This window comes from Tigriopus californicus, chromosome 2 (assembly GCF_007210705.1).
Source record: "Tigriopus californicus strain San Diego chromosome 2, Tcal_SD_v2.1, whole genome shotgun sequence".
Classification (NCBI taxonomy): domain Eukaryota; kingdom Metazoa; phylum Arthropoda; class Copepoda; order Harpacticoida; family Harpacticidae; genus Tigriopus; species Tigriopus californicus.
Window position 1 is genome coordinate 3,466,022 of NC_081441.1, and position 24,758 is coordinate 3,490,779.

Here is a 24,758-nt window from a genome sequence, read left to right on the forward strand (position 1 = left end):
GTCTTCCATTATCGTTGATGATTATGACATTGAGCAATTGGAGGGCATCCTTGTGAATCAATCTCAAGTCAATATATATATTTGCATTCAATGTATTTTTAGAAGTGTCTTTAACACATGAGTGAAAAGCAAAACTGGATGATTGATCATACATAGTAAATAATAATAATAATAGGATTAATATGGATGGTTACAATATGATTAGGAATTTTGAATTATAACTTATTCCTGACGTGCTGTTGATGATGGTAATCGTGAAGATCATGACAAGTTGAAGGGAAAAAAGTTGGCTATGATTGGTTAGATCAAAGTCTTTGGTAGGTATGAGAAGTGGAGACACTCAAGAACTTTGATTAATTTGATTCGCTTGAGATTCCGCGTTGAATATTGGTGAAGGCGAAGCACCACCGTGATAGTTCGTGGAACCGGCCGAGGTCACCATTTGGAACAACTCTTGAGCGGGACTGGGATTTGTGGCGGCAATATTGGCTTTGGGCAACTCGTCTGATGAGGAGTCGGATAACGTCACCACATCATTGGTTCCAACAGCCCCATTCTGAAGATTTGTGCCGACTATGGTCGTTGGCTGTAGCTGTTGTTGTGGCAATTGTGTCGAGGGTGGTTGGGTTGTTAATGGTTGCTCTTGACTTGCATTGCCATTGACCATGGCGCTCAAAAGACCCTGAGGTAAACGAATCTTGATGATCTTCTCACCCATTCTCAGGTAAATACCCTTGGGGGTTCGGATCACCATGACCTTTTGCCCTTGCTTGAGAGCGATGGGGGGTTGGCCCGTGGAGTTGGTGGGGATGAGCATGTCCTTGGGAATGAGTATCTCTTGCATATCCACGCCTTGCTTCGCTAGTGCTTCAGCGGGGAACTTCTTGGCAGAATTATACGGGATACCGGTAACCGAGCTATTGGGCGCGGGGGGCATGCGTTTCTCCGGGGAGATTTGTGCCACACCACAATTGGGAATAATATCAGATCCATGATTTGGGTAGGGCAAGTTTGTATCCTTTAGGCAAGGCTCAAAGTAGGGTTGGGAGGCATTGAGGGCATCGGTTCGATCCCAAGATTGGTGGTTGAGTTCGAGAGGCGTTCTTGAAGGAGTCGGACTCGCGCCATCTTGAATGAAGGGCCGTACATTGGCCACAGGTCTCTGGAACCATTTGGTATGATTATGCGGCATAAATGAAGTCGACGCTGAGGAAGATGACGAAGGAAGGGACGCCATTTCAGGGATCAAATGTTGTTGATATTGATGGGCATAACTGGCGCGGGTGAGTCCATTCGAGCCAGGTTGGTTGAGATTGGTGGCCAAGCCACCCGCTTGCGGGTAAAAGGCCGCATAAGACGGGCGAGTGTAAGTGATTTTGGAGGTCCGTTCCAAGGCATAACTTCGCTCAGCCAACCGCTTTTCGGCTCGGGTCAGTTTCTTCTCTTTCCGGTCCACCAGAAGACTCTCATGGGTGAAAGGTTCTTTGGTCATGAGATATCCATGGTCCCTGATCACGTTCTTCAAGACATCGTCGTTGTATTGATGCATGACATTCGAGTGGTCTTGAATAGGCGGGTCCTGTTCATTCTCGCAGATGAGACTGTTGATGTCCTTGGAACTGAGATGGTTGTCTGGATTCTGCTCATCCACCACACGATCCGCCATACCTGGGAAATAGGAAGTTCATTTATTTCTGCTTCGAACGATAGTCTTTTCTGGAGATTAGGCCATGACTTCGTTCGGTGAACATTTCCTGCCTTAAGTGGCGCATCCGAAAACTGGGAACAAAGATCATTTCGCTGTGTTATAAAACTTTCCCGAGAGCAGGAATTTTCTTGCAATCGCTCAATTCTCATTTCCAGCCACAAGCTTTTTCTTACTTAATGTTGGAAAGATAAGTTTTTCTGATCCGCAACTCACCTTGTTTATTCACTTGACGGTCATAGATCTTTTTCTCAATGGAATTGTCGCAAACCAATCGATAGATATGGGAGACCTTGGTTTGTCCATAACGGTAAACGCGACACACGGCCTGAGAATCGTGGCACGGGTTCCAAGAAGCATCCAAAACCACAACTCGATTCGCACCCACCAAATTGATCCCCAAGGATCCCGCTCTAGTGGAGACCATAAACAATGGAATGTCCGAACTGGCGTTGAAGGCGTTGATCAGCCGCTCACGTTCTTGGGCCGCAGTCGATCCATCCAGACGATAATAATTCTGTCCCGGGATCCACGTGCGGTTATTGGAACCCGGCAATTGACGCTCTTGAAGATACTCCTCGATTAGGTTTAGTGTGAGGAGGGACTGACTGAAGAGCAAGAGACGATCGCCGGCCTTGATGGTCTCGTCCAAGATGGCGAAGAACACTTGAAATTTGGCGGAATTCTCCAATTGTCCAGTCTGGTAGGTACTCATGATTTCTTGGGCCTGAAATGAGTTCTTGTTGAAGAGTCTGAACCATGTCTATGGGTGAAGCTATTTTGTGTCTTCTTACCCAATCGTAACTGATTTCATCCTTCTTTGTTTCACCTAGAAACGGGTTGAATCCACCTTGGAACTGATCCATTGGAGCGGGAATGGCAGGCTTGTTTCCCCGGGCAGAACCGGCTTTTTTGCCCTTCTTTTGCTTATTGGCATTAGGAACGGAGGATTGGAATTCGTCCAGTTCAATATCCAGATCATCGAGCAGACCCCGTTGACCGAGTTTCACTACAAAACCACAAAAAAACGAGATGTCACGAAAGTTGTCTGATTGGGTAAACCTCTAAATGTGATTAGATGAAGCTTACTCATGTATTGGTGGAGGACATCCGGGTGGTTCCAGATCTTGCAGCAAACTGCAAACGCTTTCAACGGGTTCGAAACAGTTCGATTGAACACGAGCTCGTCCATGAAGCGTTTATACAAGGCTCGTTGGATATCAGTCATGCGGAGAAGAATGACATGCTCATTTTTAGGTGGGAGGGATTGCTGAAGCACTTTGTGGCCACGCCTAGAACAAGATGATGACATTTTTTTTTTAAAAACTGCCAATATCCAAGATTGGCTATGATGGGTAAATGGAGGCCTAAGCGCACCTCTGAACGAATCCCTTGAGTTGAGTGTGGAGAACATGAGCTCGATGCAACATGAGTCGAAAATCCTTGGGAGTGGAGTCCAAACACTGGCCGTTCTGGATTGGTCGCTCAAACATGTTTGAGAACTCAGTTTTCGTGCCAAGAAAGTTGGGTCGGACAAAGTCAACCATGCACCTGTAAAAGATCAAGAGTGCAATTGGCATTGGTGAATCTATTCACTGCGATATCATTTTAGTTATTTTGATGCCCGTCATACGTAACGTCCAATAAAGGTCTCTTCATTTCCTTTTTCTGAATTGTGCCAAAACGATATCCGTTTAATGCTCCTGAATAATCAAATCATTGATGACAATGAATGACAATGAATAAAAAATACCTAAAGAATTACTTCTATTGATTAATAGTACAATGAATCATTTTGGTAAATATGGAACAAATTGCTTGATTGTTACAAAGTTAGTTGAAAATCATCAGTAATATATCTCAAAATTATTCGCAAAGATGATGCTTTCGTGATGTAGTTTTCGTCTTTTAGATTGAATTCAGGACGAGAGTAGTCCGGGACCCTTCCCCCAAAAAAAGCTTTTACTTACCAGTACTCCATGAGGTTGTTTTGTAATGGATAGCCAGTGAGTACGATCCGTCGTTTAGTTCTGATGGCCTTTAAGGTCTGGGATATGGACGCATGGGAGTTCTTGATTCGGTGACCTTCATCGCAAATGACCAAATCCGGCCCCGGATTGATTAAAGCTTCTTGAATCTCTGAATGTCGGGGAAGATAATGAAGCGAAAAAGACATGAAACTCCTGACAACAACCAACGTTACAACTTGATAGCTTCGCGATCGACACATTCAGCTCACCATTCAACATGGACTTGGTCTTATCCTCTTCTTCCAAATCGATGCATTCAGGGCCTTTGTTCTTCTTCTTTCGCGCCTTGCGGGGCTTTTTGCACGCAAATTGTCGATATAGCTCATAGCCCATGAGCAACACCCCTCCCACACGCCTCCAATCGGCGATAATCTAATCAAACGAGGATCTTCAATTAAGGGCTAGTTCCTCCCAACAAAGGCACATATTTTCTTGCGCTCAATCAATCACCAACCTTTGTGCGTTGTTCCAGATTCTTCAAGGAATCGTTCAAGGCGTGAACCTGGAAACATCTGGGTTCCACCGGCCCAGTTTGGCTCAAACTGGATTGGTCGGCTTGGGTGGGCAACCAATGGTTGAATTCGGCCAACCAATTTTGAATGGTATTGATGGGAACAATGCACAGGATGTGACGACCTTAGAAAGAAAGACATATCACTTACAACATATTGTTGTCTTACGAAACGAACTCAATCCCATTTCGTAATCCACTCAAATGGTCGCTAAGGGTCGCCCCTCAAGTGAAGTACGAAGCGTACTAAGCCACGGACTTCTAGAAATATGGACTGCGAACGAGCTTCCCGGCAAATCGGCCTGCTCTTGGTCATAGCCACTCTGAGGCAAAGTAATAAAATAAGAAACGTAGATCTATTCCATTAACGGTAGGTCAATTTTATATCATTTACATGCAAAGTCGATCGTTTCAAAGTTATGTTGTCAAAAGCTTATGTAGTTGACCAAGAGCAGGCCGAAAATTCAAATGTTATGTAGTGTTTGCTAGATAACTTTGAACATGTCTCCTGAGTTCCCTAAGCATAGGTTTGGGCTCAAACTTAGCTGAGTTCATCTATTCAAAAAGACCTTGTGGTCGTATGAAGTGCTTACTTGGAATAAGATGAGTGGTTTAGGAGATAGGATATTTTTGCTTCCGTTTGCAGTCCATACCTCTAGAAGTCCGTGACTAAGCCTACAGATCATCTCTCTATCGTTCTCTCTATCCATCCCTATGGTTGCCAAGAATGAGGGAGAAAATAAATCAAGGAGGGAACCATTATAATGATTGAAAGAGATCACAGAACACTTGGCTACCTCTACTAGTTGTCTCTTTGGTTCAGTGCTCAACATGTACCTCCTTCGTGACCTGGCTAATCGTCTTATATAAACTCAATTTTGGACTCTGGCGATTCTGTTTTGTAACGGAGAAAGTGCGAGACCTAAAAAGAATCTCTGCAGAAGGAACGCCCTACCACCTAGAAATGGTATTTTCAAAGGTCGATTAAGGCCAGTCAATTCCACGATGACCTTCGCCTGGCAATCAATCATCTTTCAGTTTTCTACAGGTTTCGACTCAATATTCCAATGAATTTGCGAGAAGTGGACACATTTCTTGGGAAAATATCTCCCTCCAACAGTTCACCTCAAAACTTCGTACATCCATACATTCAACGGCATTATTCAATTTGGAAATGGGTACCTCTATTTCAACTATGCCAGCTTTGGTGCAATAACGGATGGCCTAATTATAATAATAAAAATGTCAAACTTCAAGGAGCTTTCCATTAAAAGTAAAGGCCAGCGAAGGGTTTATAGTTTTTCGTGGAAATCTCTTAAAAGGAAAATAGTTCGACTAACAGGCCTTTAACTTCGATTCGCTTCGGGGGCTTCTTGGTTCTCCAGTACCTGAAGCTGATATCTTTGAAGAAATACTATAATGAGGATCTCCGGAGCTCTTGGCATACGCAGTAATACTTCCTTGGGTTGAATGGAGCCTTGCCGCGTTCCTCCCTATGGCTTTTTGTCGTTACAAAATGAACGCGGCTTACCTGGCGTTGCCTTGAGGAAGATATCACAGAAGGTGACTAATTGGATGGTTTTTCCTAATCCCATGGAGTGAGCCAAAATGCATCCGAATCCCTGGGATTGAGAGTATCTTGTTTGAGACTCAATAACATTGTCGTAGAGGAATCGAATGCCTCCGATTTGATGGGGCTTGATCATGCGGGCCAATTGGCTGGCCAAATAAATCGGGCGGTCCTCTTGGCTATGGCCCACATTCACCAGAACATTTCCGTCTGAATCCGGCACATTCAATCTATAGCAGAATAGCATTAATTTCAGTCAAACCTCATCATCATGTCCTAAGCATAAGGCCCATCTATGTAAGTCCTTTCTCACCTGTCATCGACATGCATTCCAGAGTCATTGGGATCGTCCTCGGGCTCGTTGTCCTCATTGGGAGCTCGGCCCAAAGCCTGGTCTTTGACCTCCTGCACTTCATTATCGGACACTAAGAGGATATCCGAATCTGACGAGAGATCCGAACTGAGTTGGATGATCTCTTGTTGTTGGGCTTCCAATTCACGAAGTTCCTTCAAACGCCTTTCTTTGATTTGCCGGAGGAACTCTTCTTGGAGCAATTGCTTCCTTTGGGCGTGTTGTTGCTCCTGGAGGCGTCGCAATCGCTCTTCTTCAGCAGCCTGAAATATCCGATGGAAATGTGCGTTATCATCAAAATGCTCTTTAAATCGAGAGACTTGAGGTAAAAAAAACCCGAAAAATAGAGAGAGAAATTCCATAGATCAAGGGAAGGATTGACCTTCTGCACAATAAGTTATGTGACTTCTTAAGAGCTCTTCATCTCATTCAATTGTCCAACGTGACTTTTGCCTTTATGTAACATGGCACTTTGGCTCGAGAGCAATTTTTTCTCCGAAATGCAATCAACTCCGTCCTGGTTTCTCCCTAACAACCTCTCCATCTTCTTTACTCAGCACACTTACTTCTATGAGCCAGTCTTTCAAAAGCCACAAAAGATCGCTCTCAGTTTTTCAAAAAAAAAAAAATTAAAAAAAATTGTCCTCACCTGCGCTTCCTTAGTGCCCGTATCCAGTTGTTCCTTGGACAGAACATGCTTGATGTTGCGCCGCATATTTTTCCGCTTCTGGCGCTTCAATCGCTTCTGTTCACTTTTATCCAAAGAGCCCCTGGGCCCGCCTTTGGGGGACTCCTGGGCCTCACGGGCCCCACGGGCTTGAGTCTCAAGCTCCAAGTTCTCCTCATCCTCGGAACTGGAACCACCCGATGCGTCCTCGTCCGAAGAGCTGTCTGTTCCGGATGGGTTATGGTTTTCGAGGCGCATTTTCTTGGCCCGTTTCCGCTCGTTTTGGACGTGTTCGCCGGATTTTCGTTTCCGATTGGAATCCTCATCCGATGAATTTTCCGGTTTGGACGAAGCTGACGTGTGCCCATCTTCCAAGGCCTTGTGGGGACTTTTGGGTGGGATGTGGGGGATGGGTAAGACGGGTTTAGCGGCATCCTCGTCGTCTTCCATTTGTTTGGGCTCGATGAGGTTTTCTCGGTTGCTTTTCGGACTTAACAGTTGGGAAGTTAAATCCATAGGCTCTGTCAGAGAAAAATGAATTTTCTTTACATAACACTCAAGAGTACGATAATAAGGGCTGACAAATGCCAGAAGTAAATGAATGACAGGTTCTATTCGATCACCTCCCACCTTTTATTGGTCTTTCAACTCCCCCTCCCTCTTTTCATCAAACACAATTTGAAACTCCATGACCTTTCAACCAAACATACCTACTATGAAGCCAATGTTATGTTTTCAAACAATTAATAGTCAAATTCATTTCATTCCAATCATACGGAACCACTCCGTACTTTGCACTTCATGAGAGTCTGGCAGCGTAGTAGCCCGACGAAATGTGTATGTACTAGAGCCCTCTAGTATGTACTATCCCAGGTCTCTTTATCTCTCTCTCTCTCTCTCTCTCTCGTGTTCGAATTCTTACTTGTACGTAGGCCTCACGTGCAACTTCATGTCACGTGTGCGCCAAGCCATTATGAAACGCTCTTACACAAGAGTCGACTACAAAGCCCTACTCGGGGTCTGTTTTGCTAAAAGACAACTGAAGAAGGTACACACGGTTCATGGGTTGGATATCCAAGGATAAGAGATCCCTCGAATTCAGGGCTATTGTTATACGGGTGACTTTGTTTCTAATAAATAGATACATGTCGTCGAGTCAAAGCATGAATTATTTTAAGGGTCTCATCGTACGATTCGATCTGTAAGTGAGCGAGACAGTGCACTAGGCTCACTTGTACTTTCCGTTCCATTCTGTTCCATGAAAAGGCTGGCACACGGCAGACTATCGAGCTCACCTCCGTGGATCGCGTTCTTTTGGTTCAATCCCAGTGGAAAGGAGGAACGTATCCAATTGGTTTTGATGGGTGCCAAAGGTCGCTTGAATTCTTCGTCAGTTAGGCCCATTTCGGCGTGGTCAAATTTGAAAACTGTTTTCCTTTCTTGTAGGAGTCTATCTTTACTTCAATCCCACTGAATCACTCGGACATTGGAACTCACTTTGGCTAAGCTTCCATTGACAGAAGATATCAAACTAAACCAAAATAGAACCTTTCTCTTGCACTGAGAAATGAAGGTCCTGGCGAAGTTCTGAGAGGAGGGGTGAGCGGCCACAAGGCGCGCCCGCCAACCCCGAGCAAATCAAGAGGAGCGCAGACAGCAAATAGTGGCCTCGGGAGGCCCCGGCTTTTATATAATGTTTGCCTCTTATGTAAAACCCTTATATAAGGGTAAGGAGCCGCGGAGCCGGAAGGAATCGATCCCCGTCGAGGACGCACACTAGGAGTCCGTTCTTTTTGAGACGTTTTACTAACAACTAGTACGTATACAATGGAAAGATAGCGTTTTTTAAGTAGGTTGATCATACGACGATAAATTGTTAGAACAGGGAACGGATGATAAGTTTATAAGGGTTGGAAATTCATTTTGGTGCTTCTGTAATTTTGACTCATTGCGATTGAGCTGCTAAAAAGTGATTGAGTGTTATCTCCATTTTGGAGATCATGTTCTTAAGGTTAGGCTTCTGGATGCAACACACATTAACCTAACAGGACCTCACCTAAAACATTTGAAGGACTATTCAGTTCGTGCAACTTTAGACAATCATTGATTAGTTCGGCTTGGATTGTCAAGCTCATTTTCCATTCGATTCTATTAACTTTATCAGACCTTTGATGTAATTGTAATTCCAATTGCATTTCTAAGTAATTAATCACATGTCAGCCAGTGTAATTGAGAAAAGGGCAGTTACTAGTTATAGTTTGGTCAAATTAGAGTCCAATTTATGGTGAATCTATCACTAGGTTTTTTTTCTGTTGCCAACGTTGTTCACAGGTTTATTATACGAATCAGATGATTTCCAAATTGGCTAGACAACGACGAAGGAATGTAATTAAAATGTAATTGTGTTACAATTTGTACGTAATTGTCATAAATTGCATTTGACAATCGAGCAATTGAAGCCCATGAAATTGTAGTTATAATCGATTTAAGTAATTAACACAGGTCTTTGCTATCACTGCATTCAGCTTACGCAGCACTAAACTACATAAATGTTATCATAAAAGCCAAATTCCGTCTACATCACTTCATGTAGCAAACCCATGCCAAACTGGTTGAGTAATATAGACTAAACCAACTGGGAACAATTAGTCCATTATTTATGCCCATGATTTGGGAACACACATTCAAGCATTTGCCTTGTTCAGTCCCATTTCTCATTGGAAGTACATCTCTCGGTCTTACCCAATTAGAAAAGGAACACCACTAGAATTGAGTTACGTGCATTCCTCGCATCTTTCATAACAACCATTTCGGCTAGCTCATAACAAGTCCATTCAACAGCATAACAGTTACTGGGAAACAAATCAGTAATCGTACCTAAATCTGTCGAATTCTGACAAACTCTTGAGGTTAGCTTGCTTAAAACGTTGAACGCTAGATGTGTATGACACGTACAATCAAATCCGCTTTTAGCTCCATTGAATACCAAGCCAGGGTCTTAATCATGGAAGAGGGCTCAGGGTTGGTCCATCCCTCCAATCAAAATATGGACCATCCTTAAAGAGAGCGATTAAACATAATTTCAAGCACAATTACTAAACCTTGGATATAACGGTAATTTTCACGTCGACTAAAAATTGAAGAAGTTGAAAACTTTCAGGTGTACTGCAACTCCCCATAGGGTGCCTCAACAGTTTTCGTTGGTTACGAGGCGATGCAAAATTACCACAGCTCCAACTTAATTCCTAAAATCCCCAAAACTTAAGCCTTTCATATGTAGTCAGCAATGTTACTATGACTCATTTATCTGCAAAACAACTTTTTTCAACATGCTTGCTTCAACAAAATAAAAAAAGAAATAATTCATACCTTTTTTCGCACATGATCTTGGCAGATATATGTAAATAATGCAACGTCTTGGTAAGGTTACCGACTGCATCATTTAGAGAAATCTTTCAGAGGGAATTAGCAAACTAGTTGAAATAGGAACTACTTCTGCGTTGCTTTTCAATTGGCAAAACCTTTAGGACTCCATGCACGTACAATGTATGTGTGAACAATCAGTCAGAGAGGAGAATTGACTCATGCAGCCCTCTACCATTTCTACTTTCTTTGAGCGAAACAATTCCATATAACGAAAATCCAAGCCTTTTAATTAGTTACAACTTTGGGCCACAACCGCGCACAAGTAATTCGGAGAATAGCTGTGGTTTCAGATTATTTGCATGGCTTTTCATGTGTATTTTGACCCAATCATCTGGCACTTTCAAGGAAACTTGCAAGTGATGGTTGCAATTCGTTCTATTCGTTAATGGAAAACTGTATTTGGTCCCACCTTTAGGTATCTTTTCTTTTCTTTTTTTTGCGGACTTCCTTACCGCTCCTGGGATTGGAATCCTAGTAGTTCAAGATGAGAAATTTATTCATTTTACTTAACTTTTATCATCATAGTATCATAGAGAAAATGATCACATCGGGCGATTGTCTGTTCTTGCATATGAAGCACATTCAATTCGTCCTGCGTTCGACGTATAACTACCACAAAAACAGCAACTTCAGATTAAAGTCTTACTTCAAAGTCCAATTGAATTTAGAGTTCGTAACCAAATGAAAAAAAGGAGGAGGTGCGACTAGCCAACCCTGCCGAAAGACTACTTTAGCTGAACAACTCCTGAGCTTTAGGCGATTGCTTTCATGAAGGAATCAAGGTGTTCTTGGAAAAATGACAGTTCTATGGAAATATCGGATGGATTAGGTTCGAATTCAACATTGCACTAACAAGGAGACATGTATTACTCAAGAACCGCCAATGGTTATCAAGTCGGATCATAAGAACCATTGCATAAGGGGTATTATATAAAATGTGGTTGATCACGAGGCCAAGCATGTGCCAATCAACATCCAAGGAAGATTGATTAATGACCATTTCAGAAAGAATGAAGACAAAGTTTCTTCAGCACATTTGTGTACAAAGAAATGAGCTAATTTCCTGGTCGTACTATTTTTTGATGGTCAGCCTCTACATACAACTCAATTAAAATTTATTCCGTTTGGTCTTGCCAGGCCAGACATGGCGCTTGATCCTCAAATCAGACTTTTTCTGCAATAAACATTTCGTGTTTAATCGTATTTGAATCAAAAAAAAAATTTGCCAATAAATGGGACTGGATTATCAATTGGATCTTATCCAAACTATCACGAATGACGCAATAATGATATAATGGAACTTGTTGATGCCCTTTCTCTCAATCTACTGTAAGTATTCCCAAAACGTTTTGGAACAGCCAAGTCAAGGGTACAAATTTGTTCGACTCGTTTCCACTCTAAAGAGAGTGTGTAAGATACGTACAAAAGCTTGTTTTGACGTCTTATCGAGGCTGAAAACGAGATAGGATTCGATCATGAAGGATGCACTCGCGTGAATCTATATTTGGTGCTAAATCACGTGCATTGCGTAAGAGAGCTAACGAGCATCGAAGAAAGTAACAATATCACTATTCCTGCGACATAAATCCTCCCCCATGGTTCCAGGATAACTCGACAAAAATCTACACGGGAAAAGTCGACACATCGGAGAGCTCGATACAAAAGAAAACACGACATATGGGAAAACTCGCTCCCTGAAAATTCGACACAGGAAAACGCAACACATCAGAAAATTCGCCAGATTGAAATATTTGATGCATCGAAAACTCAACAAAAGTGATTTATTTTTTTTTCACACTTCCAAGCTTTTGAATGATTTTTTGATAGTTTAACAAATAAAGTGTGTAATACTACATAATAAAACACTTTTTTCATAGCCAAAGTATTTTGATCTTAAGCAGGGATACCCTATCTCCATTGCCTATAATCCTCAACGGATCTTAGCAAATGGTTTCAGGCAGTCATGTTTTCCCAATCTGCCTCATGTTTTGATTTGTTGTGATTACATGTCGCGTTTTCTAATGTATTGAGTTTTTCAATACGTCGACTTTTCCGATGTGTCAAGTTTTCCGATGTGTATGTATCGAATATATTTGCATTAAAACACATGTATTCAGCTAAGGAGTAGCAGTTATTGATTACAGCTGGATTCTTGGATGATCAGCTTACCCCTCTCGTCTCACCATTAAGACGACTGCCAGAGTGGTTCAAAAGCCTTTTTGAAGTTTATCAAAAGTATCTAAACAAATCTTGGTAGCTAATTGCCATATGAGCGTTAAATTTGAGCCATAATTCAATAAATCAATCAGGTCAAAATTACCAGTTATGGTTTTTGCGAGGGAAAAGACTGTTAAGATGGATTTGCGTATTCCTCTCAATACTTAATAAGGCTTTTTGACCACCGTGATGAGACGGGTGAGACGAGAGGAGTGGAGACGACCGTATCCAAGAACCCAGCTTACATGTACAAGTTCTCCTATGCGTTCGCTTTTCCTGTGTCGAATTTTCCGTTGCGTCGAGTTACCATGGAACTAGCCATGGAACCCTCTCCCATAAACCTAGTGTCAAATCCTGAGTGGTTAGATTTAGGACTGAGAGAACTGAAGTCCAATTGTGGTTTCCATAGGTTTGGGATCGACAGAAATGCAATGCTTATGAAACCCAGTTATGACAATAACACGACCCTTCATTCATCCCGAGGAGACATCATGAATATTTTACCTTGCTCGTGATATTACTTTGGACTTACAAAATTCTTATTCTTTTTTTTCGGTTTGTTTTTTCACGGGCTTTTTTAACCGCTATAGGGAATGCAATCCCCAGTACTATTAAAATGAAAGGTCATAATCCGTCAACTAATTACCTTTCAATCTTTATATGATATTTGGTCCACCAACGAATTTGAGTTGGCCAGATTCTAAGATAGAATCATGATGAAATTCAGGGTGCAAAGCATTGTTAGTTGGAATCGTGGCTTTGAACTTGTGCGGAAAAGAATAAGGATATGTTATCAATGAACTGATTAACAATGTGGCTTAAGTTATAACCCTGCTCGTGGACGACGATGCCCTGGGCATATTTGCAAAAGAAAATGGCCAAGTGTACCAAAATAGTGCTATGGAACAATAGAATAAAACCCTTCGATATCAACCTCTCATCAACAGATACCTGTAAAGCCAGGCAAATTCACTCGTCATGAACATAAAAACCATGGGGAGGAACATGCCTGGCTTTGATTACTAACTGAAAGATTCTTTCATCTCTAGTTTTTTCTTGGAATGAAATTTTCAGCTGCCCATGTTTATTTAGAGGCAACATTGACGCACATACAAACTATAGCTGCAGGGATAAAAACGACGATTGAGATGAAATCATAAAAAGTTCCAAAATGTTTTCATCATCAGTGGTTGCCAGGAACATCCAAGCACACGTTAAAAATGAATCAAGGGTGTATGAACTTTCAGGTTCTTCCCTCTCATTCCAAATTTTGCTTGAAATCTATTACTTTTTATCGCCTTTGAATACTGCTGATTTGTGTAGATATGGGGTCGTGATGAACAAAAGATCAACACTTTTGTGTCAAACTGTTTTCCTCCCATAAATTTACACAGCAAGCGAATAAAGAATTCCAAGCATATTCAAATCATTTTGCACCATGGCATTGACAGGGGCAGAACTTTGTGGAAAGGAATTTCATCCTCAATTTTAGCCATTTCAGCTTGTCATCTGCGCCTTTTTCCGAGACGGCACACGTCTGAACAAAAGGTTTGATCAGCAAAAAGCGTTGAAACCTACTCTCTACCTACGTACATATATTATGTTACATCTAAGTAAATTCAAGTGTACGTGGGCGCGCTTCTTGAAAATAAGGAAACAAATGGAAGATACGTATGTTGTTACAATGCTACGACATGGACTTGAAACTCGGACTTGACTTGATACCCATTGTTCCGGCAACAGTTCAAAGGCAACCCATGGATGACAAAGTATAACAACCAATGTTTTAGAGTAATCAAATAATCAACTATTCCTTCAGGAAAATGCATTTTCCAATCATTTATGGTATTTTTTTTTCTTTTTCTACTGTTATCCAAAGGCCACGGGCACAGAATAAAAGCTCTTATACAAGGATCCAAAATGTCAAGCATCAATGGGAAACCTTAACTCTATCTAAACATGTATCCTGTCGACCAATCGTACTTTTAAACGTTTTGGCATGAGATGTCGAATTTTGAAGGCAATTCACCTGGCTTGGGTAGCCCAAAATTCGAACCAAAGACACCGTTTAGTACAGCGGCTTCTTAAACGCTTGAACATTACGAATGATTTTTTGTCCACACAATAGAAAAAACACATGAAGGAACTAAACGGCCAATCTTATCAAGATCGATCGTGGGAAGACCAATCCGCAAGACTTGAATAAGTTGTTTTTAGCACATTTCAAGGTCATTTTGCACGGAGATCAGATTACTAATTCAAGTGAAGTCAATCGATTGGTAGATCTTGAAAGAGTTTGATGTCGAAATCGTATTGAATAATCTGGCCGATCCCCCTTCTTTGAGAATACATAATAATGAACAGGATTACGAGTTTGACATTTCTTCAGTTGCGATTACGGAATTCATATAGTGATCAATTCCCCTGAACGGTTGGTCGCTCTTAACATCCATTGAATACAACCCAATTAAGTGTGCGTAGTGTAGAAATTACCTATGAGTTCTCGGGTTGACTCATTTGCTTCAATCTAATGGTACTTTTCCGGAATTTCTTCCAGAACAAAAGCAAAAAAAAGCATTTTAGGTCAAGGTATTCTCAAGCTAAAACATGCTGAATTCAAGAGACCCGAAATAGACAATTGTGGTTAGTCCTGGCATCCAAACTGCTACTATTTTTCAATCTGAAGTAATGGTCACGATTCCAAAATTGGCCCATTACCTGTTTGATGTTGTTTTGAGCTCGAGCTCGTTGAAAATAGAAAAGACCACCGTAGAAAAGCGATTGGCAGAAATACACTGAAGGACAGGATAAATGATAAGCACTTTCACTTGAGTATTGGATTCATTCTTTGGTACTTTCCACCTATCATCTGTCGATCAGTGCAGTCTGCACAGCGCACCAAACATGAACAACGCTAGGGATGGATCAGTTGAGCGAAGACTAAATCTAAAAATTCATTTTTACTAGTTCATCCTCATTCCATCATGTTCATATCTAATACTGGTGGGATTCTTACAATTTTCGACACTGATTTATCATTGTCCTTCAATTAGTTGTTCTTGTTCGTGGGTTAGTGATGGGTTTGGCGTTTGATTAAAAGCTGGATTTGTGTGGTTTTATTCGCATGATCTCATGGAGGCGTTGAAAGAGTAAGATACCTCTCAGAGGCCAGGCTAACTCGATGACACAAGTCACGCCCTATCTGTATAAAACACTAAAATTGTTTCGTATATCCCTAACACAGAAGTGACGGGCATAGTTGCCAGACGAGATCCTTGGGTGCCATTTTTTGGCAGAATGGCACTTCTTTGACGTCGATGACATCTTTTCTTATTCGGATCGGCGTCTTTCTCTTCACGGGCGGTGTTTTTGTAAAGAAATTGTTTTGAATTTCTTTATTTAAAGAGACTTAAATTTAGCTATGGGCTCTGGAGAAAAAACACTTAAAAAATGATCACAAGATTGAACTAATAAGTGCTTGGTGAATTAGCTAAAATTGGTATCCCAGCACGGTCATAGCGTTTTTTTTTGCTTAAATGTGAAACCATTTCGATCCTTTGGCACCATTTCAGCAAATACCTTCGACCGAAATTAGGCAACTATTCAACCAGGCCATGAAAGTCTTGGTTTGCAAATGTCGAAGACGATTCATTGGAAACCATATCTGATAAGGGGGATAAAATGGCGTCAACCCATCAGGGTGAATGTAAAAAACTTTCTGGCTCCAGGATTACAATTTCGACTTCAGGTCGGGTTGCGAGGCTTGTTGCACAATCTTGTCATCTAACAAAACCTCAATCTCTGCCGAGCTAAAGTTGAACTCTCGGAGAATGGCATTAGTGTCAGCCCCCATTTCAGGCTCTGCCCTGGCCACGATATCCGAATACGACGATTCGTGATTAGACAACCGTGGTGCGGGGATCTAGAAAACGAAATTCGACTCTCAAATTGGACAGCACTCTTCTCACTTCAAAAGCTGCAGGCTCACTGGGTCAAATTGCCCTTTCGCATTTGGAGCGAAAGCCTGGCGTTCTTGATGATGTGCAAATGTGGATGTTTCTTCCATTTCCAGGACAGGGGTGACACAAGCGTCCAGCTTGTCAAATATCTGCGTCCACTCATCCCGCGTTTTGCCCATAAATACTCTCTGTAACTTGGCTTTCAATTCGTCCGGATTGCCAAATTGGGGTAGCTCATCAGAAGTCAAGCCCAATCCGATGAGCAGTTGGTCATAGAACTGAGGCTCAATCGCTCCCACGGCCAAGAACTTGCCGTCTTTGGTGGCATAAGTCTCGTAGAAGTGGGAACCCGAGTCCAGGAAGTTTTCCCCTCGGGGTTTCCCCCAAAAGAACCGATCCTGGGGGAGTAAAACACCGATCATCCTTTGGTAATCGAGTTGGATGGGTCATGGGGAATCACCTGTGATTTGTAAATCCAACTACCAACGTAGGCCGCTCCTTCAGTCATGTTTGCGTCTATGACTTGACCGTGGCCGGTTTTGTGTCGCTCAATCAAGGCAGCCATAATTCCCATGGCACAAGTAAGTCCTCCACCCGCAAAATCGGCCAACAAATTGATGGGAGCGTAGGGAGGTTCATCTTTTCGACCAAGTTTCGATAACATTCCTATATAAGGGTATGTTTTCGTTTATACTTCAACGATGTCGCGCAAATGTCAAGACACGAGTTACCGGATAAAGCTATATAGTTGATGTCATGTCCGGCTTTCTTGGCAAATGCTCCAAACTGTCCATAGCCCGTTAATCTGGCATAAATCAACTTTGGGTTATCTTCCAGCATTACGGAAGGACCCAAACCGAGCTTTTCCATCACACCTAAATAGATGACAAATCATAAAGAAATGTCGAATTCACATGTTTTCAAAGCACCGTTTTACCTGCCCGAAAAGGCTCAAGCAGAACATCAGATTTCAAGCACATCTCTTTCAGCATTTCTTTTCCCCGCGTGTGTTTCAAATCGATTTGAATGGATCTTTTACCCCTGTCAGTAACACTTTGGTTAAATCCATGGTCCGTTCGATCTACTCGGATGACATCGGCGCCAAAATCGGAGAGGATCATTCCGCAGAATGGAGCTGGAGCTAAGCCGGCGAGTTCCAGCACTTTCACACCTTTCAAGGCCATTACTGCCGGGAATGTCAAACAAAAAGTATACAATTCCAACGAACGTTGGAAATTCAAATTTGACAGGGTTCACCAAGTGGTTGAGAAAATATGATAGGTCGCAGGTTGGACACTTATGTCTTCACGTATTTGTCATTTGCTCTTCTCACAGGTGATTGAGCTTAACATCCTAATTGATATTTTTGAAACTAGGAGATGACAATAGTTCTTCGGCAATGTCCTCTTTTCTTTTCACTATCTTTGCAGAACGATTAGATATCAACCTTTGCCCGTTTGCAGATCTAGTTGCAAGTCTTCATACGTTATTTGTTGTTTTTCCTGGCTTTAAATGGAAGCTGAATCACACTGAAGTGTACTAACTGTCCTAACCTACACAAACTGCATGGATTCAGATCCTAGAACGTAAGCTCGAGGTTCGGTGAATACGTCGATTGTTTTCTCTTGGTCTCCGAGAAATGAAGGAACAACAGAAAGTGGTTCCATTTGGGAAGACCATCGTCATTCTTGGTTTGATCTCACAGTGGCTGGAGAGGTGAAGATTAAAGCGGCCTCTTCGCAAAACGTTCACCTTCGTAATTGAAATAGTATGGACGGGGGAAAATATCTTACGAAAAAAAAAGAACGTAATGAATGAAATCGTAAAAATATAATTGCATATTGACATATCAAAATGTATATGTGAGATGTAGCTAGAAATGTTTTGTGTTTCAAATCGGTTTAAAGTCCTCGAGGAATCTAGCAACAGCAAGTGCAATATGCTAACTGTTTTGGTCGCGGTTCAACAAATCATCTAAATGGCCCAACATATCAAGACGCATTTCGTGTACTCTTTGAACTTGTCACTTATACTTCTAACCGTTAAAAACAACTACATCCCACAAAATTGGTTCGAGCTTAACCCGACACAACGGAAAACTCGACTCAGGAAAACTAGACACAACGGATAACTCAAAACAACGGAAAACACAACACATAAAAAATGTGACAGATCAAGAAGACATGATTAGCTGAAACCATTTGCTAGCATTTTAATGGAGGATAATTGGAAATGGAAATTGAGTATCCCCATTTTAGATCCAAACGCTTCTGCTTTATAGAAAACCACCTTAGTTTGAACTCATCAGTCAAGCTATCAAGAAAGTCATTACAAACGTAGAAATGTAGAATTTGATATTTGTCGAGTTTTCTGATGCGTTTAATTTCCAGATGTGTTGAGTTTTCCAATGTGTCGAGTTTTCAGGGGTCAAGTTTTCCGATTTGTCGACTCTATACTTGAACCAACAAACTCAAAATCCACGCATCTTTTCTACTGAAGGACCACTGTAACAGGGCTTTCAAGAAGCTGGCGGGCAACTCGCAATTCCGACCATCATTACACGGGCTTGCTCTTGCCGGAATTGTTTTTCAACAAACAAATTTGCATTTGTATTGAGCTCTATTTCAATGCCACATACCTCAACCAATTCAGCAATGGCCTTTGTCTGGTTCGTGGAGCTAAGCGCACTCTTCTTCAAGTGTCCTCTTGAGGCTCTTGGAACTTCGGCACCAACCAACGCTTCATTCAATCAGGAAAACGACACTTCCAGGCTCAATTGAAGGGACTTGTGTAGATGTGCTCTCTGTTTTCATCACGTTAAATAAAGTGAGATTACAAATTGGGTGATTGCCTTGAGGAGGATGCCGTTAAAGTGGCTAATCTTGAGCTCGATAATTGGGTTAAGTTTCGCTCATGTGCCTGGAGAGGATCATCATGATAGAGAGCACCATTTTATGGGTCCAACGGATCATGGAAAAGCATCTCGTGGTAAGTCATACAATAGACGACTGCTTGGGCTTGGTTTCTGATTTAATGGCTCACAAAAACATTTTAAAGATCGATCTATAAATTGAAGATTATTTGATGATTTACAGTCTTATTCTATATAGATGACGAATTTCGACCTTCTGACGTTAGGAAAAATCTTTCAACGATCATCATCATTTTTGAAGGGCTTAAGGGCTAATATTTTTCATCACAAGCAAGCAATATTACAATTTTTGCACAAAGAAACATGGATTTAGATTTTCAATCCAAAAGTTCAAGCAAAAGCCTAAAACTGGATTTGTAAAGCAAGCCAAAATCAGAGACCATCTATTGTCTTTGACTGAAGAAGTGATATCCAAGACATGTATGATTCCAAGCTTCTCTTTTCATTTTTCTGCGAGAGCTTGAAAGAGTGAACTACTCCAAAATGCAAATATATAGATCGGGAAGGTAAATCTCACATGATTCCTCTTTAAATGGTATTTAGGGGGCAATTCACCCATAAGGATGTCGGAAATTGCTACTCGTTATGTGTCTCCGCCTCTTGCACCAACATACATACATCTGTTGAGGTGAGCGATGGGTGTGAAATTATTACAAGTTTTACAGGTCAAATAAATTTCGCACTTTTTCCTCAGACATGTCCCTTCCCAACAATTCGCTGATTTCCGTCCAAGTCAACCTTTGCCGATTAGCTCAACATTAAGTGATATTACTGGCCAGTCCCTTTCAAGTCCTTTCAGCCCTCATGAGAAGTCTCATTCTCCTTTTGAGCCACGATTCCACGTAAGTGAGCACGGTGGTTATATTTTCTGGTTAAGTGTTTGCTCAAATGCCAAGACATCTAGATTTATTTTTCTTCATCAAAGAAGCAAAAGGAACAACTTTTATGAAGTACACATTTTTAAAAGTAGCTCACATGAGTGTGTTATATCTTTTAAAGCCCATTAAAATGCATCATTGTCAAAAACGTAGTCAATCAGTATTAAACATACTCTTAGTTATGTATTAACGTAAAATTTCATAAACTTCTATTTCGCCCATGCTTCGTTATTACAACTTTAAGATTGCGTTTTACGCCTTAAAAGATCGAAAAGTGGCCTAATTACGTTTCCAGCTATTCCATAGGAATATGATTGTCTCTTTCAATGACACGACAAGAAATGATATTGCTCCATTTTCTTTAAGATTGCTTTAAAAGCTAAGAGTCGCAAAAAAGTCGCTTAAAACTCACAAAAGATGTAAAATTGCCTTTCATTTTACTTTAGTGCCAAAAGCTACACTATCTTATTATGTTCCTAAAATATTTGAACGGTACATGTGACAGTTTAATTTTCAAAATTGTCACTTTTTGCCATAATTAATTTCTACGTACTAGCGATGCTTTTATGGAATTTTATCAAAGTTCAAGATTAAGCTCAATTAAAGTTGCGATTGACAAGTATGGCATCACAATTGTGAAGTATTGACCTTAAGTAATATTGCAAACTATATTCGGGTTTTCCTACCTGCTCATGAAAAGTGAAATATTTTTCATTTATATTTTAGGCTTAAAAGAGCTTATTATATTTCTTGGCAATTGCTTTAAGATATATCTGGAGCAATTTGTAGTCAAATTTGATGAAAATGCAATCTTTGAAAACGAGATATCTTACCGTTTGTCTCTATGGATTTGAATAAAATTTTAGTTGGAAACGCAACGAAGGTTACTTCCATCATCTATTGGTTAGGTTTTTGAAAATGTTATCTAATTGTAGGTTTTAAGTGGATTAATATTCTAATCTGAGCTAGAATCCAAGATGATTTTTTACAGAAGTTGTTACTTTTGTTTCAGTAACATCGAAAATCGTTATTAGAAGTTTTTTGCAAAAATTTGGAAAAAAAACTTTATCAGTATTATATAGTCAGTAACGCCGTGTGGGTTAAAAAATAACAGTGCTGTACCAGGTTGCGTGGTTTGTTCTTTCATAAGTTACGAAGAATCAATTTAAGTGAGATGCAACATGTCCCATCCCTTAATTTTAGGTTGAGCGTGAGGAGATATCTGATGAAGAATGGCAACAGGAAATACTGAATTCATTTCAAGGCAGCGGGCTCGTGCCATTTGTATTTGACAGCATTCCTGCTGGATTGATAAACATCAATTTTGGAACTCACAATTGCGTGCACATGGGTACAGATATCAATCCGGAATCGAGCGCATATGAACCCTCGTCTGTCAGTTGGCCTTCCAAAGATGGCCTTCTATATACCTTGGTATTCAATTTACTGATATTTCTCAATAAGTTTAGACTTCAGTATCATATTGGCATAAAAAAAATATCCCTAAAAAGATTTTAAAAACAATTGGAATGAATTAATATTTTTGATGTAAGTAACAGTTAGTTCAAATATTTGCTCCAGTTGTAACAGACTAGAACACATCAAGTTGATTTGCTATTGAATGCAATGCTAACCTGATAAGAGCCTGAAGTTATTGACCGAATTGTAAATCAATTAAAATAAATCTCTTATCTTTTCACTATTAATCCATCAGTCTGATATGGTCTAGGACATAAAAAATTCAATCCTTACTTACCTTCCATGCTCATAAGCTATTCCAAAAACCGAGGAGCTCGTACGTAGTGTTTCTACGTTATCCATTGGTATATACCATTATCAAAATGAAATCATTATAAAGTATCTTCAAACATATTTCGAAAAAATGACATTCGAGACATAAAGGTATGTTTGATAATAGAAAATGAAAAGCATAACCAGAGTTCCCCTGTATCATGTTTTACTTACTGAGTGGTTGGTCACTCCTTGAATAATACGTATCAAAATTTGGAATGTCCTTTACTAAAGTACGGGATGAGGAAGGGTAGTGAGCGTTTAGACATTTTTTCAATGAATTATTCTGTACTTGGTATACAAGGTATGCATTTGCAATATAATTCCTTAGTTATTGGCTAGTTATTGGTAACAGCTAAGTTTGAAAAAGTGGAGAGCTTGCACCAACAATTTTAAGCACCATTTGCTATATTCAAGTTTGCTAGGGTACCATGATTAAGCAATTTCGATTTTGCCCATCTTAATGCCACACCTTCTGAGTTCAGAGTCGTTGCCGTTCCAAGCAAGAGAGACCTTTAACCTGTTACAGGTATCCTTGTCCAATCTTACACAAGTGGGGAACGCATCTTTCCTCCAGCTTTAAACTTCTTGTAAAACATGACGTCCATTGACTAAATAGGTATTCTTCATGCTAGTTGTTATTGTTCTGAATCTTCTCAATCCACAACAGGCTAGGCCTGACATAAACTCTCCCATTTAGAGATTTTGTTCAAACAAGTAATCTTCACGATCAAAATGGAACTCTGATCTTGCCCCAAAAGCCAACTAAATCAAATTTTCTTTCCGTCATTTTTGGAGAGAGGGGGGAGGAGGAGAGAATGAAAATTCTTACAAATGGACAGGGCATTAGCAACGAAATTACAAGTAACGAAATAACAGTAAATCGTTTCTTTTGTCGATCAAGGAACTGTAATTCAATTACATTTTAAAATGGTGTAATTGTAACGACCCAAAAAACTAAAATAATTACTCGTTACTAGTTCCTTTTTTAACTTCCAAAGTGGCCGTTAATTTTTCGTTTATCTCATGACAGTTGAGGAAACTGAAGGCTCAACAGAGCCTACATCCATCTAGCATATTATAAGCAATGGAAGTCAGGATTGAAAATTGTGCTGGCTCTTAACTACTCTCTGAGGGTGTTCTTGGTTTTACATCTTGTCGCATTTGCTGCTTTATTGTTCACATATTCTCAATCAAATTCCGTTGGACCGATGACTTAATCCAGTGCAGCAAGAACATTTTTTCTTTGGCTTGAGCAGGATGCATTAAATTTTCCAAAACTCCACATTTCCATGATATAAGCCATCAGACAAAGAAGCTTTGGTGATTTGACAATGGCTAATACTGTTTTTCCATCATGAAGTTTGTGACATTGTTTCAACCCTCAACAACCATTTCTTTACTGAAATATAGTCTTGATGGCGTAAAAAACCATAAGATACTGGTCACCTCAAATTTTTGTAAAAGTAATTGTAACGAGTAACGCCATTACATCTTATTTTTCGAGTAATGGTTGGGTAACGAATGACTATTTTTGACCAAAGTAATTGTAACTGTAATTTGTTCCATTTATTGAGGAACGACTAATGCCCTGCAAATGGGTCAAAAATCACTTGAAACAATACATTTACATCGTTTATTTATAACTGACATAAATAGATCACGGCATGGATTTTTATATTGATCACTCCCAGTTTCTTAAGACCTTAAATTAACCTTTTTCTTGTTTCGTTTCGTGTTTCGCCCATTCTGGTCAGTAGTTTGTCAAAGAAAAAGAAGCCATCAAATAAGCCAAACATTGGGCAAGAAGTGCAAATGAAAAACTTAACTTATATATTTTGAAGCCAATTGTGAACAATTATCAATGCATCATAAAAATAGTTGTCACAAGGCGAAGGGCTCTCTACAGGGTGCTTCAAACGAAATCGAAAAGCAAAGCGATATCGTTAGTTCTATGAAGCCAGAAATGCTTTGGCAAGATCCAATGTTTACGTACAGTGGACTTCAATTCCCTGTGGCAGTTAGAAAAGCGCATGAAAAACCAAACCAAACCAAACCGTGAAGAAAATAATTCGTAAGATTCCACTTCCAATGACGCAACCTTTTCAGTCAAAAGTCATGGAATACACAATTAGATTGTTCTGTTTCTTTTCAAACACACTTATAAAAATGGTTGAAAGAATGCCAATAATAGAAGTAAATGAACTCGGCATTAAAAGGATAGACAAATCTAAACCCCTTTTTCGATACATTCGCTCAAGGAACAAAAGGAGCATTTGAACCACAGCTTGAGTCTCCGTAAGCAACGGGTTATTTTAGCACCACATCGTCTATCTTTATTTTCAGTTGTTGATTGACGTTGACGATCAGAACAAACTGCATTGGTTGGTGATCAATATTCCCCAAGATGATCTCCTGAAAGGCGACACCGTCGCCAAATACAGCAGTCCCACTCCACCCTTGGGCCACACCCATCGATACGTCATGATAGTTATGTCACAAGAACAGTACTTTGTGGACCTTGTGGTTCAGCGATATTCGAGAAATGAAGCTTGCGAAACCCATGGGAACATTAACCTGACAGATTTCCAGACCGCACAGGGTCTGTCCCAACCAGTGGCCGTCAATTTCTTCACGGTTTCACATAACATATTTGTTGAGAGCATCTTGGCTTATTGCGGCGAGAGTGTTGCAACCAGAAACCGATAGTAGTGTAATCA

At 40.5% G+C, this 24,758-nt stretch overlaps 3 protein-coding genes across 6 annotated transcripts; 1 reads left to right on the plus strand and 2 right to left on the minus strand.

The window, feature by feature from the left end:
* Positions 1-74: 74 nt before the first annotated feature.
* On the minus strand, positions 75-15,432 carry LOC131893603 (helicase ARIP4-like). 3 transcript variants are annotated; one of them, XM_059243695.1, is made up of 12 exons: positions 15,197-15,432; positions 6,818-7,356; positions 6,130-6,431; positions 5,778-6,046; positions 4,190-4,371; positions 3,945-4,107; positions 3,676-3,844; positions 3,083-3,256; positions 2,795-2,997; positions 2,500-2,714; positions 1,922-2,432; positions 75-1,668 (listed from the first exon to the last, which is right to left on the minus strand). In XM_059243695.1, the coding sequence occupies exons 2-12, from the start codon at positions 7,349-7,351 to the stop codon at positions 341-343; spliced, it is 4,050 nt and encodes a 1,349-aa protein (XP_059099678.1). In that variant the 5' UTR covers positions 7,352-7,356; positions 15,197-15,432; the 3' UTR covers positions 75-340. The 3 variants fall into 3 exon arrangements, with proteins under 3 accessions (XP_059099678.1, XP_059099679.1, XP_059099677.1); XM_059243696.1 differs by lacking the exon at positions 15,197-15,432 and adding an exon at positions 9,713-9,890; XM_059243694.1 differs by lacking the exon at positions 15,197-15,432 and adding an exon at positions 8,131-8,411.
* Positions 15,433-15,858: 426 nt separating this feature from the next.
* LOC131893608 (alpha-methylacyl-CoA racemase-like) lies at positions 15,859-17,944 on the minus strand. 2 transcript variants are annotated; one of them, XM_059243702.1, is made up of 6 exons: positions 17,695-17,944; positions 17,375-17,623; positions 17,169-17,312; positions 16,898-17,103; positions 16,467-16,835; positions 15,859-16,400 (listed from the first exon to the last, which is right to left on the minus strand). In XM_059243702.1, the coding sequence occupies exons 2-6, from the start codon at positions 17,619-17,621 to the stop codon at positions 16,209-16,211; spliced, it is 1,158 nt and encodes a 385-aa protein (XP_059099685.1). In that variant the 5' UTR covers positions 17,622-17,623; positions 17,695-17,944; the 3' UTR covers positions 15,859-16,208. The 2 variants fall into 2 exon arrangements, with proteins under 2 accessions (XP_059099685.1, XP_059099684.1); XM_059243701.1 differs by having other exon boundaries at positions 17,375-17,944.
* A 980-nt stretch (positions 17,945-18,924) lies between these two features.
* On the plus strand, positions 18,925-24,747 carry LOC131893609 (uncharacterized). The gene is made up of 5 exons (XM_059243703.1): positions 18,925-19,425; positions 19,913-19,997; positions 20,064-20,211; positions 21,451-21,681; positions 24,385-24,747. Exons 1-5 carry the CDS (start codon positions 19,299-19,301, stop codon positions 24,745-24,747), a joined length of 954 nt encoding a protein of 317 aa, XP_059099686.1. The 5' UTR covers positions 18,925-19,298.
* Positions 24,748-24,758: the final 11 nt, after the last annotated feature.

What these genes read in the sequence shown, in the direction of transcription:
- LOC131893609 (XM_059243703.1), top strand. Translation starts at nt 19,299, where the DNA reads ATGCCGTTAAAGTGGCTAATCTTGAGCTCGATAATTGGGTTAAGTTTC. An exon ending in CTTTTGAGCCACGATTCCAC is followed by an intron (nt 20,212 to 21,450) that starts GTAAGTGAGCAC and finishes CCTTAATTTTAG; the next exon opens with GTTGAGCGTGAGGAGATATC. An exon ending in ATGGCCTTCTATATACCTTG is followed by an intron (nt 21,682 to 24,384) that starts GTATTCAATTTA and finishes CTTTATTTTCAG; the next exon opens with TTGTTGATTGACGTTGACGA.
- LOC131893608 (XM_059243702.1), bottom strand. Translation starts at nt 17,621, where the DNA reads ATGGCCTTGAAAGGTGTGAAAGTGCTGGAACTCGCCGGCTTAGCTCCA. An exon ending in GCTTGAGCCTTTTCGGGCAG is followed by an intron (nt 17,313 to 17,374) that starts GTAAAACGGTGC and finishes TCATCTATTTAG; the next exon opens with GTGTGATGGAAAAGCTCGGT. An exon ending in CGAAAGGGCAATTTGACCCA is followed by an intron (nt 16,401 to 16,466) that starts GTGAGCCTGCAG and finishes TTCGTTTTCTAG; the next exon opens with ATCCCCGCACCACGGTTGTC.
- LOC131893603 (XM_059243694.1), bottom strand. Translation starts at nt 8,239, where the DNA reads ATGGGCCTAACTGACGAAGAATTCAAGCGACCTTTGGCACCCATCAAA. An exon ending in AAAGAACGCGATCCACGGAG is followed by an intron (nt 7,357 to 8,130) that starts GTGAGCTCGATA and finishes TTTCTCTGACAG; the next exon opens with AGCCTATGGATTTAACTTCC. An exon ending in CTTCCTCAAGGCAACGCCAG is followed by an intron (nt 4,372 to 5,777) that starts GTAAGCCGCGTT and finishes TTTCTTTCTAAG; the next exon opens with GTCGTCACATCCTGTGCATT.